The following is a 12410-nucleotide window of genomic DNA, read 5'->3' as shown; positions in this document are numbered from 1 at the left end:
CTTTCCCACTACACAAGCTACCCTTACAGTCATCTCCAGATCTTTGGCCTCACTTCCTCATTCCTGGTGTCCACGGGTCTCCAACAATCCTTTCTTATTCTTCCAAGCTGCACCCTCCCTCATAAGCCCTTTCTTCCAGGCAGCCCTCAAAGCGCAAGGCTGGACACACAGCTGAGTAAGGATAGCAGAGGCACCCCTTACCCTTCCAGGAACCCAGCCTCCCACTGGGTCCATTTCCCTCCCCTGGAGTCAGCCAAGTACTGGGGGGCTGGGCTATCCTGCAAGCTCACCCACCCTATAATAAGCCATCAGGTCACATTTTGTTCTCCTTGAATAAACTTATAGAAACATTTAAATATTTATTTCACTCATAACTTCCCAGGAATGCACTACAGTTTCCTAACTGCCTGGGGTACAGGGATAAATATAGGCCAGTGTCATATACGGGAATATTATCTTCCTTCCCCCAATGTCACGTGATTAGGCCTAGGCTAGGAAGCTCTAAGCAATAGCCCTAGCCCCAGCCCAGGGGGAGTGGTGAGTTTAGCTCCCGCACTAGGGCTCTGGCAGAGAGAAGGACCCTGCCAAAGGCAGTGTGGGTAGTGAGTCAGGAGGCCTTGACTGGAATCCCACCTGGGTGACTGTGCCCAGGTTACTTAACTTCTCTGAGTTTCATGTTCTCAAACGTTGTATGGAGCTAATAATCCCAATTTTCCCAGGCTTGTTTTAAGGATTTGATGAGCTAAAGCAATAATAATAATAATGATGGTGTGGAGGGGGTGGAAGGGTGGACACTGTGGTGATTGCATCCCCAGGTCCCTCACAGCCTGGAGGGCAAACAGGGACTGCCTCTGGAAGAGGGGTCCTGGCTGCAAAGAGGAATTAGTGCTCTTGTGACAGGATAGAAAGACACTCTGGGGACTTGTGAGAACATGATTATTTTAGAGGCAAGTCCTAAGAGCAATGGAGAGAGCGGAAGTGCCTCTGTTGAGGTCTGCTGGATGTGGGCTCCTTCCTGCCGAGCTCTGGGGACCCGAGTCTGTGAAGGCTCCGAGTGCCCACCGTGTATGTTCCCCCTTCCTCATGCACCCTTGCCCTGCCATGTTTCTGGCGGGCCCTCTTTCCTGCCATTGCCCACCCTATTCCTAGAGGTCAAGGACCAATCATCACCAGGTTATCCTGCCTTTTTCATCACTCTTTTGGCTCTCATGCCATCGGACTTTAGGAATATAGACATGCACACAATGTCTATTAGTCTTACTGGATGGAGAGTATATCACCCAGCCAGCTAGTCACCCAACCATCTTTGTCTTCTACCTTCTCCTCCTTCCTCCATTTCTTCCTCCCTTCAGTCCAGAGATTTAATCATCCAGCCTACCAATTATCCACCCAGCCTATCCCACATCCAGCCAGCCAGCCTCCTTCCACAAGCAAACACCGCAGCTCCAGCCTGCGCTGGGAACTGGAGAAACGCTCAGGAAAGAAACAGCCCCTGACCTTTCCTAGTTCACATATAGGCTGACAGGGGAATCAGAGAAACAAAAAATGACCAGCTACTCCAAGGACAAATAATTGTAATATACATTCCTGACCATTGTAACATCCATTTCTAAAACAGGGTCTGCTTTGTCCTAGGCACAGCTCTCACTGTATGACCAGGACCATTAGAACCATCCTGGTGAAACTGATCTTTTGACCCTTTACAAGCTTCTTTTTTTTAATGGAGAACAGAGCATCAAGCACCTGCTGTCCAGGGCACTCTGGCTTTACTGCTGGGTGGGACTAGGGAGGGCACAAAGCTGGCAGGAACACCTCAGCAGAAACGTGGGTTTCAGTCTCCCTCAACATAACACAACTATGTGACATTGGCAATTACATAACCTCTGAGACTTCATTCCCTCTTCTATAAAATTGAGATAATAATATCTACCTTAGAGGGATGAGCACATAGTAGGTGCCCAATAGATGTCTCTGATATTTCATACAATAGATCCTAATGCTTTCCTGACCATTTATTTTATCTTTTAATATATTTTTATTGATTTCAGAGAGGAATGGAGAGGGAGAGAAACATAGAAACATCAATGATGAGAGAGAATCTTTGATGGGCTGCCTCCTGCATGCCTCCCACAGGGGATCAAGTCCACAACCTGGGAATGTGCCCTTGACCCAGAATCAAACCCAGGACCCTTCAGTCTGCAGGCCAACGCTCTATCCACTGAGCCAAACCAGCTAGGGCTCCTGATCGTTTATTTAAAGCTATCTCATAGGGAATCCTAATTGAGGGCTGTTCTTGCAAAGGGTGTGATGAGACAAGTGGAAATGAGTTCAGGGAGGATGAATTCAAAATCCTCAGTTGGAGCTTTCAAGGGACCGCCTGGTTTCTAGTGACTGGCGTGTGCTTACCAGGTTTTTCTCATCTATAAATGGGATAATAATCACACCTACCTCCTAGAGCTGTGAAGTTACTTAGTATAGAGTTCTCAGAACAGTGTCTGTCACGTGGGAACCATGGCATGAGGGTCTTAGTGGATGAGCTGGGGAGGCGTCCCTGCTCTGCACGTCCTTACCAGGTCGTACATGTTTTACATGTAATATCTATTTTATCTTTACTTCGTTCCTGACAGAGAGAATCAGTTCTTTGGGTCCTTTTTGCCCCCTGAGGGAACACACATTTTCCAAGGGGTCTCCAGGGAGGTGACCTTCCCTGTTCAGAAAACAAGCTCAGGGCACAGCCTCACAGAGTGTACTAGCAGGAGGCTTCAGTTCTTTGTGGGTTTTGATTACAGCTTCTGATGAAGCTTCTAGTGTGTGTGTGTGTGTGTGTGTGTGTGTGTGTGTGTGTGTTTATGTTCATGTGTATGTGTGAGAGTCTCTGTGTGTGTGTGTATATATCTATATTTGCATGTATGTATGAGTCTCTCTCTCTGTATCTATGTTTATATGTATGAGTGTGTGTGTGTGTGTGTGTGTGTGTGTGTGTGTGAGTGTATGTGTGTGTGCAGAAAGAAAAACAGGATCTGGGTCTACTAATTTATTGTTTTTGTGTGGGAAGGCCTCAACTAGTGCTCGTGTCCGTGATGGGAAATGGGGGCTGGGGCCTGAGGAGCCAGAAGTAGGGCTGGGCCCTGGGGAGTTGTAAACTCAGAAGGATGCTCCATTCTTTGCCTGCTTCACAGAGTGGGAATTCACACGCTACCAGGAGTTGCAGCGGAGCCCTCCTTGCCAGCCCTACTTCCCTGGCTGCCTGGTTTCTGCTGCTCCCAGGGACTCAGGCCCCCAACCTGGAGGCTCCAGCCTGGCTCATGGGCCTGACCCTCCCCTGAGGCTATGGTTGCCTGACAAGGCTTGTCTGATGGGTGCAATAGAGGGAGATGCTCTTCACAGACAATGACGTGGGCTTCCAGAGAACTCAAGGAGACCCAGTGCCTGCCATAAGGGCAGAGAATAAAATAATACTGAAAGTGATGTGGTCTTTAGTCTGAGGTATAACCTGCCCTGGCTCTGTTGTTCCTCAGGCCAAAGAAGACACTCAAAGGCTGGCTGAACAGACAGAGTCTAGAAGCCAGCCACTAACAGTTGCCCTGCGGGGGAAATGAGGAACTGGAGACACAGAAATTTTAACAGACTCACACAAGATCTCTTGACCAGGATGTGGAAGAGCAGTGACTCCAGCCCAGCTTCCAGGGGCAGGAGCCTGAGTCCCTGGGAGCAGGAAAACCAGGCAGCAGTGACTCCAGAGTCCACATTCTTAAGTCCTGTGCTCATGGTCCTCCCTTATAAGACCTGAGCATGCTGGCTTTGCTTACCTGAATGGCAAGGCACAAACAGTCTGTTTTCTTGACTTTTCAGAAGCACAGAGATAGAGTCATGGCATTTGAAGGACCTTTAGAGACCACCCCCTTGTGTTATATAAGTCTGTTTTTAGCTCAAGATCATAGGGAGAGTGAGCTATGGGGACCCAAAATTTGGAGCTTCAGCTATTCAACTAGGATTCTCTGTCCCTCAACTGAGTGGTGGGTTCCTGGAGCCCATTCCCTGCCTGGCCACCCCTAAACACTCGCCCTCACCTCTGACCCAATGCAGCTGCACCCATGTCTGGTTTGAAGCCATGAAAGTCAGAATGGCCAGCAAGCTTCTGTGCTGCCTGGTTTGGTGTCTCCTGAAAGGTGTGAAGAATCCTTTAGAGAAGTTGGGAACCAAGATGAGCTGAACTCAATGTAAAAGGATCTCCTCACTGAGGGTGGAATTGCATCTTTGCCAATCTCTTAATATTATTTTTTAGGAATATTTGTATTCGTATTCTTGGGGAACACAGCATGGCAGCTGTTTGGGGAAGCTGCCCAGGATTCCAGAGCTAGGTTTTGCATCAAAATCTAACTTACGGGCACTACAATTGTTAGTGAAGTGGAAGCAGACAGGAATAGCGAAGGCAAGGAGTCCAGGGCTGAGGAGTAGGGACCCTAAGGGAACAAAACATTGGAAAATAGTGACCTAAAGACTGAAAATAGTCACATTTGACTACAGATGGAAATATTTTGTTCTTAGTAATCATTCCTTTCTTTAATCTCCAGGTTTTCAGTAGGTGAACACATTTTATGGTTGGTTAAACCTTTAGTCCTCTGTTGGCAACGCTTTGGGGGAATTGTCCACACTTGGTAGGAACTGCAGTAGGAGAGGGGCAGAGCACTGAGTTTGGGGAAGGCCAGCAGTCACAGCAAAGGAGCAGTCTGGAGCCACTGAGAGTAACTGAGGAGCAGCGCCCCCATGGTTCAAGACTTTCCTGAGAGAGGAGGGCTCAATAAAACCCTGAGCTGGCTGCCTTTTGCCAAAGACATGGGGGCTTGGCCCACTGTCATTTAAAAATTCAAGAATTCCCAAGGCTGCCAAGTTCTGAAACAGCATGAGCTTAAGACATGGAGATACAAAAGGCCATTCTTTTCTAAGTATTTATTATCTAAGTTCCCAGAGTTATGATGTGTAAGAAAACAAATGTCATCGTAACATGAAAACATTCTCTAAGAATCTTGCCACTTGTCAAATGAATGCTCACTCGTACATTCTTCCCTCACTTAGCAAGTGTCTATCCCTTCTGGCTGAGGGCAGTTGGAATGACTGTCAGATATATAAGAATCATATAAGTTCAGTGCAAAGTCAAAGAAAACAAGGTTGGAGAACTTCACGTGCAAGGTCTTGGACCAATGAGGAACAAGTGGAGCTGGATTAGTTAACAAATGAAGAACAAAATTATGAAGAAATAGAAGATAGGTTCTTCACGAGGGAATAATTTGAATATTGAAGGATTGAAATAGGTCCTTGGAAAACAAATGAAGATCTCAAACAAGAAACAAACAGAATCTCCAAATGAAGGCATTGTACAACAAAATGTGAAGGAAGTGGTATCAAGTGAAAGATCGTCTTGTTGGTATAAAAGTAAATATGCCCACACCAAAATCAACATACTTGATTAATTCTTTGTTCATTCTAAAAAGTGACATATAAACTATATTTCATAGTATATATTGCTAAAGATAAGTTGCTTTCATAATTTCATTTGTGCAATGCAATCTCAACTTATTTTCATAATTTCCCTTTTTTACAAAATACTTTTGCTGAAAATCTTGTTCACTATTTACTATGAAAATCTGATCTTCATTTTAAGTGACTCTTGCTGCTGCTCATGACCCTGCATGATGAGGTTCTCCTTCAAGTCTTTCTCTATTCTAGGAGGAAGCCTATAGGGTTAGGATGGTTTTACGTCCCAGGAGGCCTCAGACACAGCCTAGAAGGCTCCAGTCTCAGGGTATGTGGGGATCTCGAGCAATTCAAAGGAACTTTGTGTGTCTATTTCTCAGTGTGGACACTGTACACCTTTCCCAGCCTCCCAGTGCAGCCTGCATGGGCTGTCTGCAAACCCTGTGGCCAGACTAGACACTATGGCCTCAGCACAGGGTGCTTGGCTTGGCCCTGTCCAGGCTAGCTGCAGGCAGGGAGGGGGCACTTACTTGGCCGATGGGGCTCTGAGCTGCCTGTGGCTCTCCGGGGGGCTCCTCGTCCTCGGGAATGTGGGGCATGGCAGCCTTCTGGCAGGACTGGCCTCGGGTGCCCGGAACCTCTGCTGTGTCAGCCCCAAAGATGTTCCAAGAGACCTGGGCTCCGCAGGCTGAGGAGATGCCAAAAGGACAAGTCAAATCCACTTATATCCTCGAGCCATGCTGGGTTCCATTTCCGGGGTTCATGAGCTGCAGAGAGAGCCTGCCTCAGTTTGCGTCAACACTAGAAGTGGGAATAGAGGGCTTTTGGAATTGCATTTCCTCCTGTTCACTAGCTCTGTTTACAAAGTCAGAGGTGGCCTTAGAGATTTTGCATCTAATTTGGTCTTTACAGTAAACAGCTATCCTGGGAGGAAGAACTAATGGAGGACACTCCATAGGGGTCCATGTACTTATCTACCATTTGAGCACCTACTGGGTGCCAGGCACTATCCTAGTAGCATTATCAGCATTGCCTAATTTAATGTTCACAATGACGGCTGATGAAGGCATCAAGATTCACATTTCACAGATGCAAAAACTGCTTCAGAGAGTGGCAGCCATTTGGTTCTCATGAAGAACCAAGCATCTGAATTCAGATCTTCCTGATTTTGAGGCCAGGGCTCTCTCCATTATACCACACAGCCTGCCTTGGCTGAGTGGGGGAAGAGGAAGGGATGGTATTTCCTGACTTCCTGCCAAATAGCTCGCCTCACACCCTTTAGCAGTTCTTCTAACCCTCAGTTGGGGGCGCTCTGTCACTTGTGAACAGAATTCATTGGGCCTGTCAGCCCTGCTAAAGCCATGATTCTGGAGGCTTGGCCTGGATGGATCTCATGTGCTTTGTGCATTGTTCACCCCAGAAACCTTAGGTTGCCTTCCCCAAACCAAGCTTACCCCCTCCCCATGGAGTAGCAGCCTTGAGGTCCTGCTGAATTGATCCCAATTAGCATAATCCCATCAATCTTGCCACAGTGATTGGCTCAGGGACAGACAATAGATTTAGCCTAAGCCAATGAGCATGTGGCAGTGTTGAAGGGCCCAGATGTTTTCTCTTGCCTTGGGTGGTAGAGTGTGCAGATGTGAGCCTGGTGCTGCTGGTGCCATTTTGCTTCCATGAGGAAGGCTAGACTGAGGATAAACTGACACCCACAGAGCCCGAAGCAGAGCCAACAGACCTGCAGAGAAATGGATCTGGAGTCCTGATCAGAGTTCACCTGCAGGCTGAACTCTTTCTAAACTAGCCAGTTACACAAACAAATTTTTTAGTGTTTAAGTCAATTCAGGTTGGGTTTACTTATAACTGCTAACTTGTTGTAACTCCTATACTGTCACGTGTAACCACTAACTGCTCTTTCACGTTTCTTGCGAGTCAAGGGGCCTAGAACTATGATCTCTTGAACAGACCTTAGCCAGTGGGTCTGGCTCCTCTGCTTCCTCCTAGAAAAGGAGACCGGTGATGTCGGGCTCCATCTGGAGAGACAGGATAGCAAGATAGAAAGAACATAGGCTTTGGAACCAGATTCCTGGGTTTGAGACCCCTCTCTGCCACTCAGTGGCTGTGTGACCTTGAACATTGGTTTCACCTCTGAGCCTCAGAGAGCTCTGCCTGGCCTCTTCCCACCTCTAAATGGTACACATGCAGAGAACAAAGGTCATTCTCATTTTCGAGCACCTATTATGTCCTGGGTCTTATGCAAGGTACAGACTGCTGAAGGCTGCAGAAGGAACAAGTAGAAAGCCCTGCCACTTCCCATAATACTAGGTACTGACCAATGCCCACACCTGACACATGTGCCTCAGGCTGAGCTCCCAAATGCAGGCAAGAGGTCTGATTCTTCATGGGTAACCAAAAGATTTATCCAAAATTTTTTGTTGCTTTGTATTTAAAGTCTAGAGAACTTCAACCCTTGGGTTGGTTGGTGTGACCATCATCTAGACTTGTCATTCTCTGCAGTGGAAAGGTAGTCCCATTCATCTCTGAAACAGTGTGGGTGACCCCTACTGGACAGCTCAAGAAATATCATCTCAAGTAGACTATGAACTGAGCATTCATTCATTCATTCATTCACTCAACACAAGCACTGACTTTACATCCACTCTACCAAGCCCTATGCCAGGTACTGGTGACATAAAGATGATAAAGTTGTGGTCTTGGCCTTCAAGAGGAACAGAGTCCAGTGGCAGGAGGCAGTTGGAAAACAGCATAATGGGATAAATAATTTGAAAGTGAGAAGTAGCAGGATCCCAGAAAAAGGTTCCGAACTATGATGGATGGAATTATGATGGATGGAATATAGTGAAGATTCTACATTAGAAATGGTGTTTGAGCTGAGCCAGGAACACTGAAATACTGAATGGAATTTATCTGAACAAACTGGCTGGAGGCCTAGAGTGGGAGGTGAGTCAGGAAGGGAGAAGCCATGCTGGACAGATAGAACCTGCCTCTCAGCAATGAGAGCCATGGGGCCAGGTCATGCTGTCTCCATCCCAAATGCTGCCTCTCAGGCCTGGTCACTATGGGAATAAATTGAGCTTTATAGTTGCCCAAAGATGAGCTCTGTGATTAATTTCTATAACCTTTACTCAAACTTCAGCAGCAGCAATATTGGTGGTGCTGGTAGCAAGGTAGCAAGAGTACCCACAAACCCCAATTCTATCAGGGAAGTGGGCTGCACCTCCCAAGAAACCACTTAAAATGATACGTGATGTATGTGCAGGTCCAGGTCCAGGCTGTCTTAATAGGAGTATGATTTCTAAAACCTGGGAGATGACAGTCTCACTTTTCCTTTATGTCTTAATCTGCACAAAGCATATTGTGCTCTGCATGCTGTGAAGGATTCAGATAAATTGGTAATATTTAAAAAAAAAAAAAAAGGGGGGGGGGCGAGCAGGATGTAGGGAGACAAGAAGTCGTGTTTAAAGAACTAAAGATCTTTAGCCTGGAAAAGAGATGGTACGGGGAGAAATAAATCTCTTATCAGTCATTTGAAAGCCATTTGTGTAGTACTGTTGTTCCCAAAGGACAAGTTCATGAACAATGACTGAAAGGCCAGATCAACCCAAGGGAAAACTTTCTAGTGGTTGGCAATGGACTGCTCTTTAAGGTAGTAAGCTCCCTGTTCCGGGGAGAGTTTCAGCAAAGGCTGTGACAAGGGTCACAGGATTCCTACCCACTTCAGGGATCTTTTCCAATCTTTGATGTCCCTAAAATCCTGTACCCTTTCTGGTCACTATAAACCACAGATTTGCTATTCCCATCCTATACTCCTTAAGCAACATCTTAATTCAGTTCCTGGGTCACAAAGCAAAGTAAAACAGAAATAAGTTAAGTCAGACAAGCCCTGAAAGGTGTCAGCTGCTGCAAGATAAAGCAGAGTAGAGGCTGGCTAGATCCCACACTTGACAAATCAGAACCCTGGGCCCTCAAGGGGAGTCCCAGCAACCGTGCCTGTCCACGCCATTCCCACGCTGCTCCTGCCCTTTTGTTTTCTTCCCTCCCATTATTATAAACTTGCTGCTTAAAATAGCAAGGTAGAAGCAGAGTCCCTCCCCCAGGGTGACATCTGGGTTCTGCTGGAGTCCGTGGGCACTCGGACCTCACATCCATCACAGCAAAGTTTAGAATACAATCTCCAGGAAGTGGTGATCTAGAGCACCAACCCATAAAAGGGAAAAATATTTAGTAATGTTTGGTCTCCAGTCGCTCCTTCTTTAATGCATTTTCAAGGCTTTCCTTGCTGCACCTCAGGCTTGGTCAGTAAAGGGTTAGGTGAGTCATTAGCCAATCAGCTCTTTGGGTTCTACTCATTCTGGCCCCAGCCAGTGTTTAAGTTTAACCTGGCCCCCTTTACAGGAAGGAAAACTGAGGTGCAGAGAAGGGTAGCAACTTCACTGGGTCCAGTTAGCTTTGTATTTGGTGCAAATTATCTACGAGCCTCTGTTGGTAAAAGTATCCAATCGTTTGTGTAACTGAAAAGGCCAACAATTTCTGAACCATATTTAAATATGTTATCTACACCCTGGACATGCTCATGGGAGAAAGCAAACTAACATGCTTTCTTTACTCATTCATTCATCAGGTATTTCAAGGTTGCCTACTGAGTATCTGACACCAAGAGTATGATTTCAAATGCTATGTTATTTAACCCCTGTGATATGGGTTTTATTGGTTCCATTATATATACGAAGGAACTGAGAAACAGGGAGGTGCAGCAACTTGCTCAAGGTCACACAGCTAAGTGGCAGGCCAATGATTATAACCCAGGAGAGTCTGGTTCCAAGGCCCGTTATCTTTCCTCTCTTCTATTCCACCTCCTCCACCAGGAGTTCTGCTAAACCACAGCAGCATGACTCAGTACTGAGGCCCACAAGCACTGGATTGTGCATTCCCCGAGGGGCTAAGGATAGGTGAGGGGGCAGGGAAAGAAGCAGCAGGTGGTCAAGCCAGAGGTCTTATGTGGACAAAGCAGTGAGCCCACAGTTTGAGGTTGTATGACCCACATTGTGGGGGTGCAAACCCATCTATTCATTCATCTGTCTGTCCATCCATTTACCTATTCTCCTGACTTTTCCATTTACACACGTGTCCGTTAGTTTTCCATCCAACCTTTCACCCCAGGAAGTCTCATGCCTGTGGCATCAGCAGCACAAGCTCTGCCCTTGGGAATAGCCTCTGCAGGACCCCATGGGCTGTGGGGAGAGGACATAGGGCGGGAGAAGGCTGCTCTGACAGAGGGGATCTGCAGGCAGAGGCATGCCCATCTAACCCTCCATTCTGCACACTTCAGCTGGGGGTTGGGCTGCCTGTGTCCCAGCAAGCATTGGGCCATCTTCTGGAGTCATGACTTAGCAAGGGCCAGTACAGAGACCACCCCCTCAGTGCTCTCGGCGACCCTGTGAGGTGGGTACCATGAGTACTATTATTAACAGCATGATTAGTCCCATTTTACAGAAGAGGAAACAGGGGCCCAAAGACTTGCCCAGGAGTGGCTGTGCAGAAAGTCAGAGCAGGTTGTCCGCCTCCCCAGCCCCTTGTAGGGCCAAGCCCACCTGCTCATGGTGGCGTTCTTAACAAGCAGTGGCCTCTCACGATGGCCCCAAGGATGCCTCTCCCAGAGCCTTGCGGTCAGCCCAGAAGGCACTAAACCCTCTCTGAAACCACAGTGGCAGGAGCACAGCCCACAAGCTGAGTGTCCCTCCTATTCTCTCGTGAATCTCTGGGTGTCTGGGGAAGAGCCAAGGCCCTTCTGGTAAACAATGGGTTAACCCAGACTCGACTGACCTTTTTGGAATGACTCAGAATTCTCAGAAGGGAGTTTTTTTGTTCTTCCAGCTTTGAATTTTTGCTTTCATTTTAGCAACACAAAGAATTTGAAAGAGATTAGGTTGCTATTAATACCACTGGTCTATGTCTAGATGAAGAATTGGATGGAGCGGATTGTTTGAAGTGGCTGCACACACATCTCTCAGTCCCTCTGCAGCCTCAGGGATGACGGCTGGGCCAGTGGAGATGGGTCAGTCCTGCCCCTGCTCCCATCACACAGGTCCAGACAGAGGCAAGGACTTGACCAAAGCCATGCCTGTGGATGAGGGGCAGTCAGTAAACCCTGGGCCCAGGGGTTCCTTTTAGTAAATAATCAGTGAATGTGTCCTTGCTATGAAAGCAGGAGTCCTTGGGCAAAGCCTTCCAATTCTCTTTTCTCTCGTGGTCATTCTCATGGAAAAGAGAGAGTGCTCCCTGCTCCCTCTGCCCACCCCAGGGCCGTCCTGATGATAGATTTGGAGAATCTCCTGGGGCATCAGTTATCAGCTCAAAGTGCTGAGAAGCACCTCTGTGGGTCCCTGGGCTGGGCCAAATGCCGAGCTGGGTCCTGTACCCCTACGAGGCAGTCCGAATTGGGATCCACTTCAGGATGGCCCCTTCCTGCTTCCTAAAGTCAGTATGCTATGTGAGGGCTTTGGAGCTTGGCACAAGGGCTTCTAATTCTCCCTCTGCCTCTTTCTTGCTGAATCTGTCTTTCCCGGCCTCAGTTTCCTCACCTGTAAAATGGAGGTAATTGTACCTGTCTTTTAGGGTTGTTGTCAGGATTAAGTTAGGAAATACTTGCAAGGTGCCAGCTTGTACTCGGTGAGTTCCATTCCCACTCTCTGAATGGGGCGGCTGAGTTCTCTTGGCCACAGCACTATCAAACCCAACCAGGTCCCGGTAGTCTGTGTTCCTCCTGGGTTGCAGGGCTCCTAGCTTTGCCTCTTGCAGGTAAAGGAGACATGGTCCAGGCCTGGCCAGGGCTTCTCCTCTGTGCCAACCAGTAGATAAAAGACCACCAGGCATGATTGGAATTGAGCTCACCAGGGGCCATGCATCTGGTGATGCTG

The 12410-nt window shown here is 47.6% G+C and overlaps 1 protein-coding gene across 6 annotated transcripts in view; it reads right to left on the bottom strand.

Annotated features, from left to right (window-relative positions):
- The window catches only part of IRAG1 (inositol 1,4,5-triphosphate receptor associated 1), a 98301-nt gene that overhangs the window by 57211 nt on the left and 28680 nt on the right, over positions 1-12410 (bottom strand). For 5 of the 6 annotated variants that reach the window (XM_036427016.2, XM_036427013.2, XM_036427014.2 and 2 more), the window contains one exon: positions 6006-6163. The exons of the other annotated variant lie outside the window; for it this stretch is intronic. In XM_036427016.2, coding sequence (XP_036282909.1) covers positions 6006-6163 — 158 coding nt within the window. Of the gene's footprint in view, positions 1-6005; positions 6164-12410 lie in introns of those variants that run through there. 6 annotated transcript variants of the gene reach the window in all.

Source organism: Pipistrellus kuhlii, unplaced genomic scaffold (genome assembly GCF_014108245.1).
Source record: "Pipistrellus kuhlii isolate mPipKuh1 unplaced genomic scaffold, mPipKuh1.p scaffold_m20_p_9, whole genome shotgun sequence".
Classification (NCBI taxonomy): Eukaryota; Metazoa; Chordata; class Mammalia; order Chiroptera; family Vespertilionidae; genus Pipistrellus; species Pipistrellus kuhlii.
The sequence above is the reverse complement of the archived record's forward strand: the minus strand, read 5'-3'. Positions and strand labels throughout refer to the sequence as shown.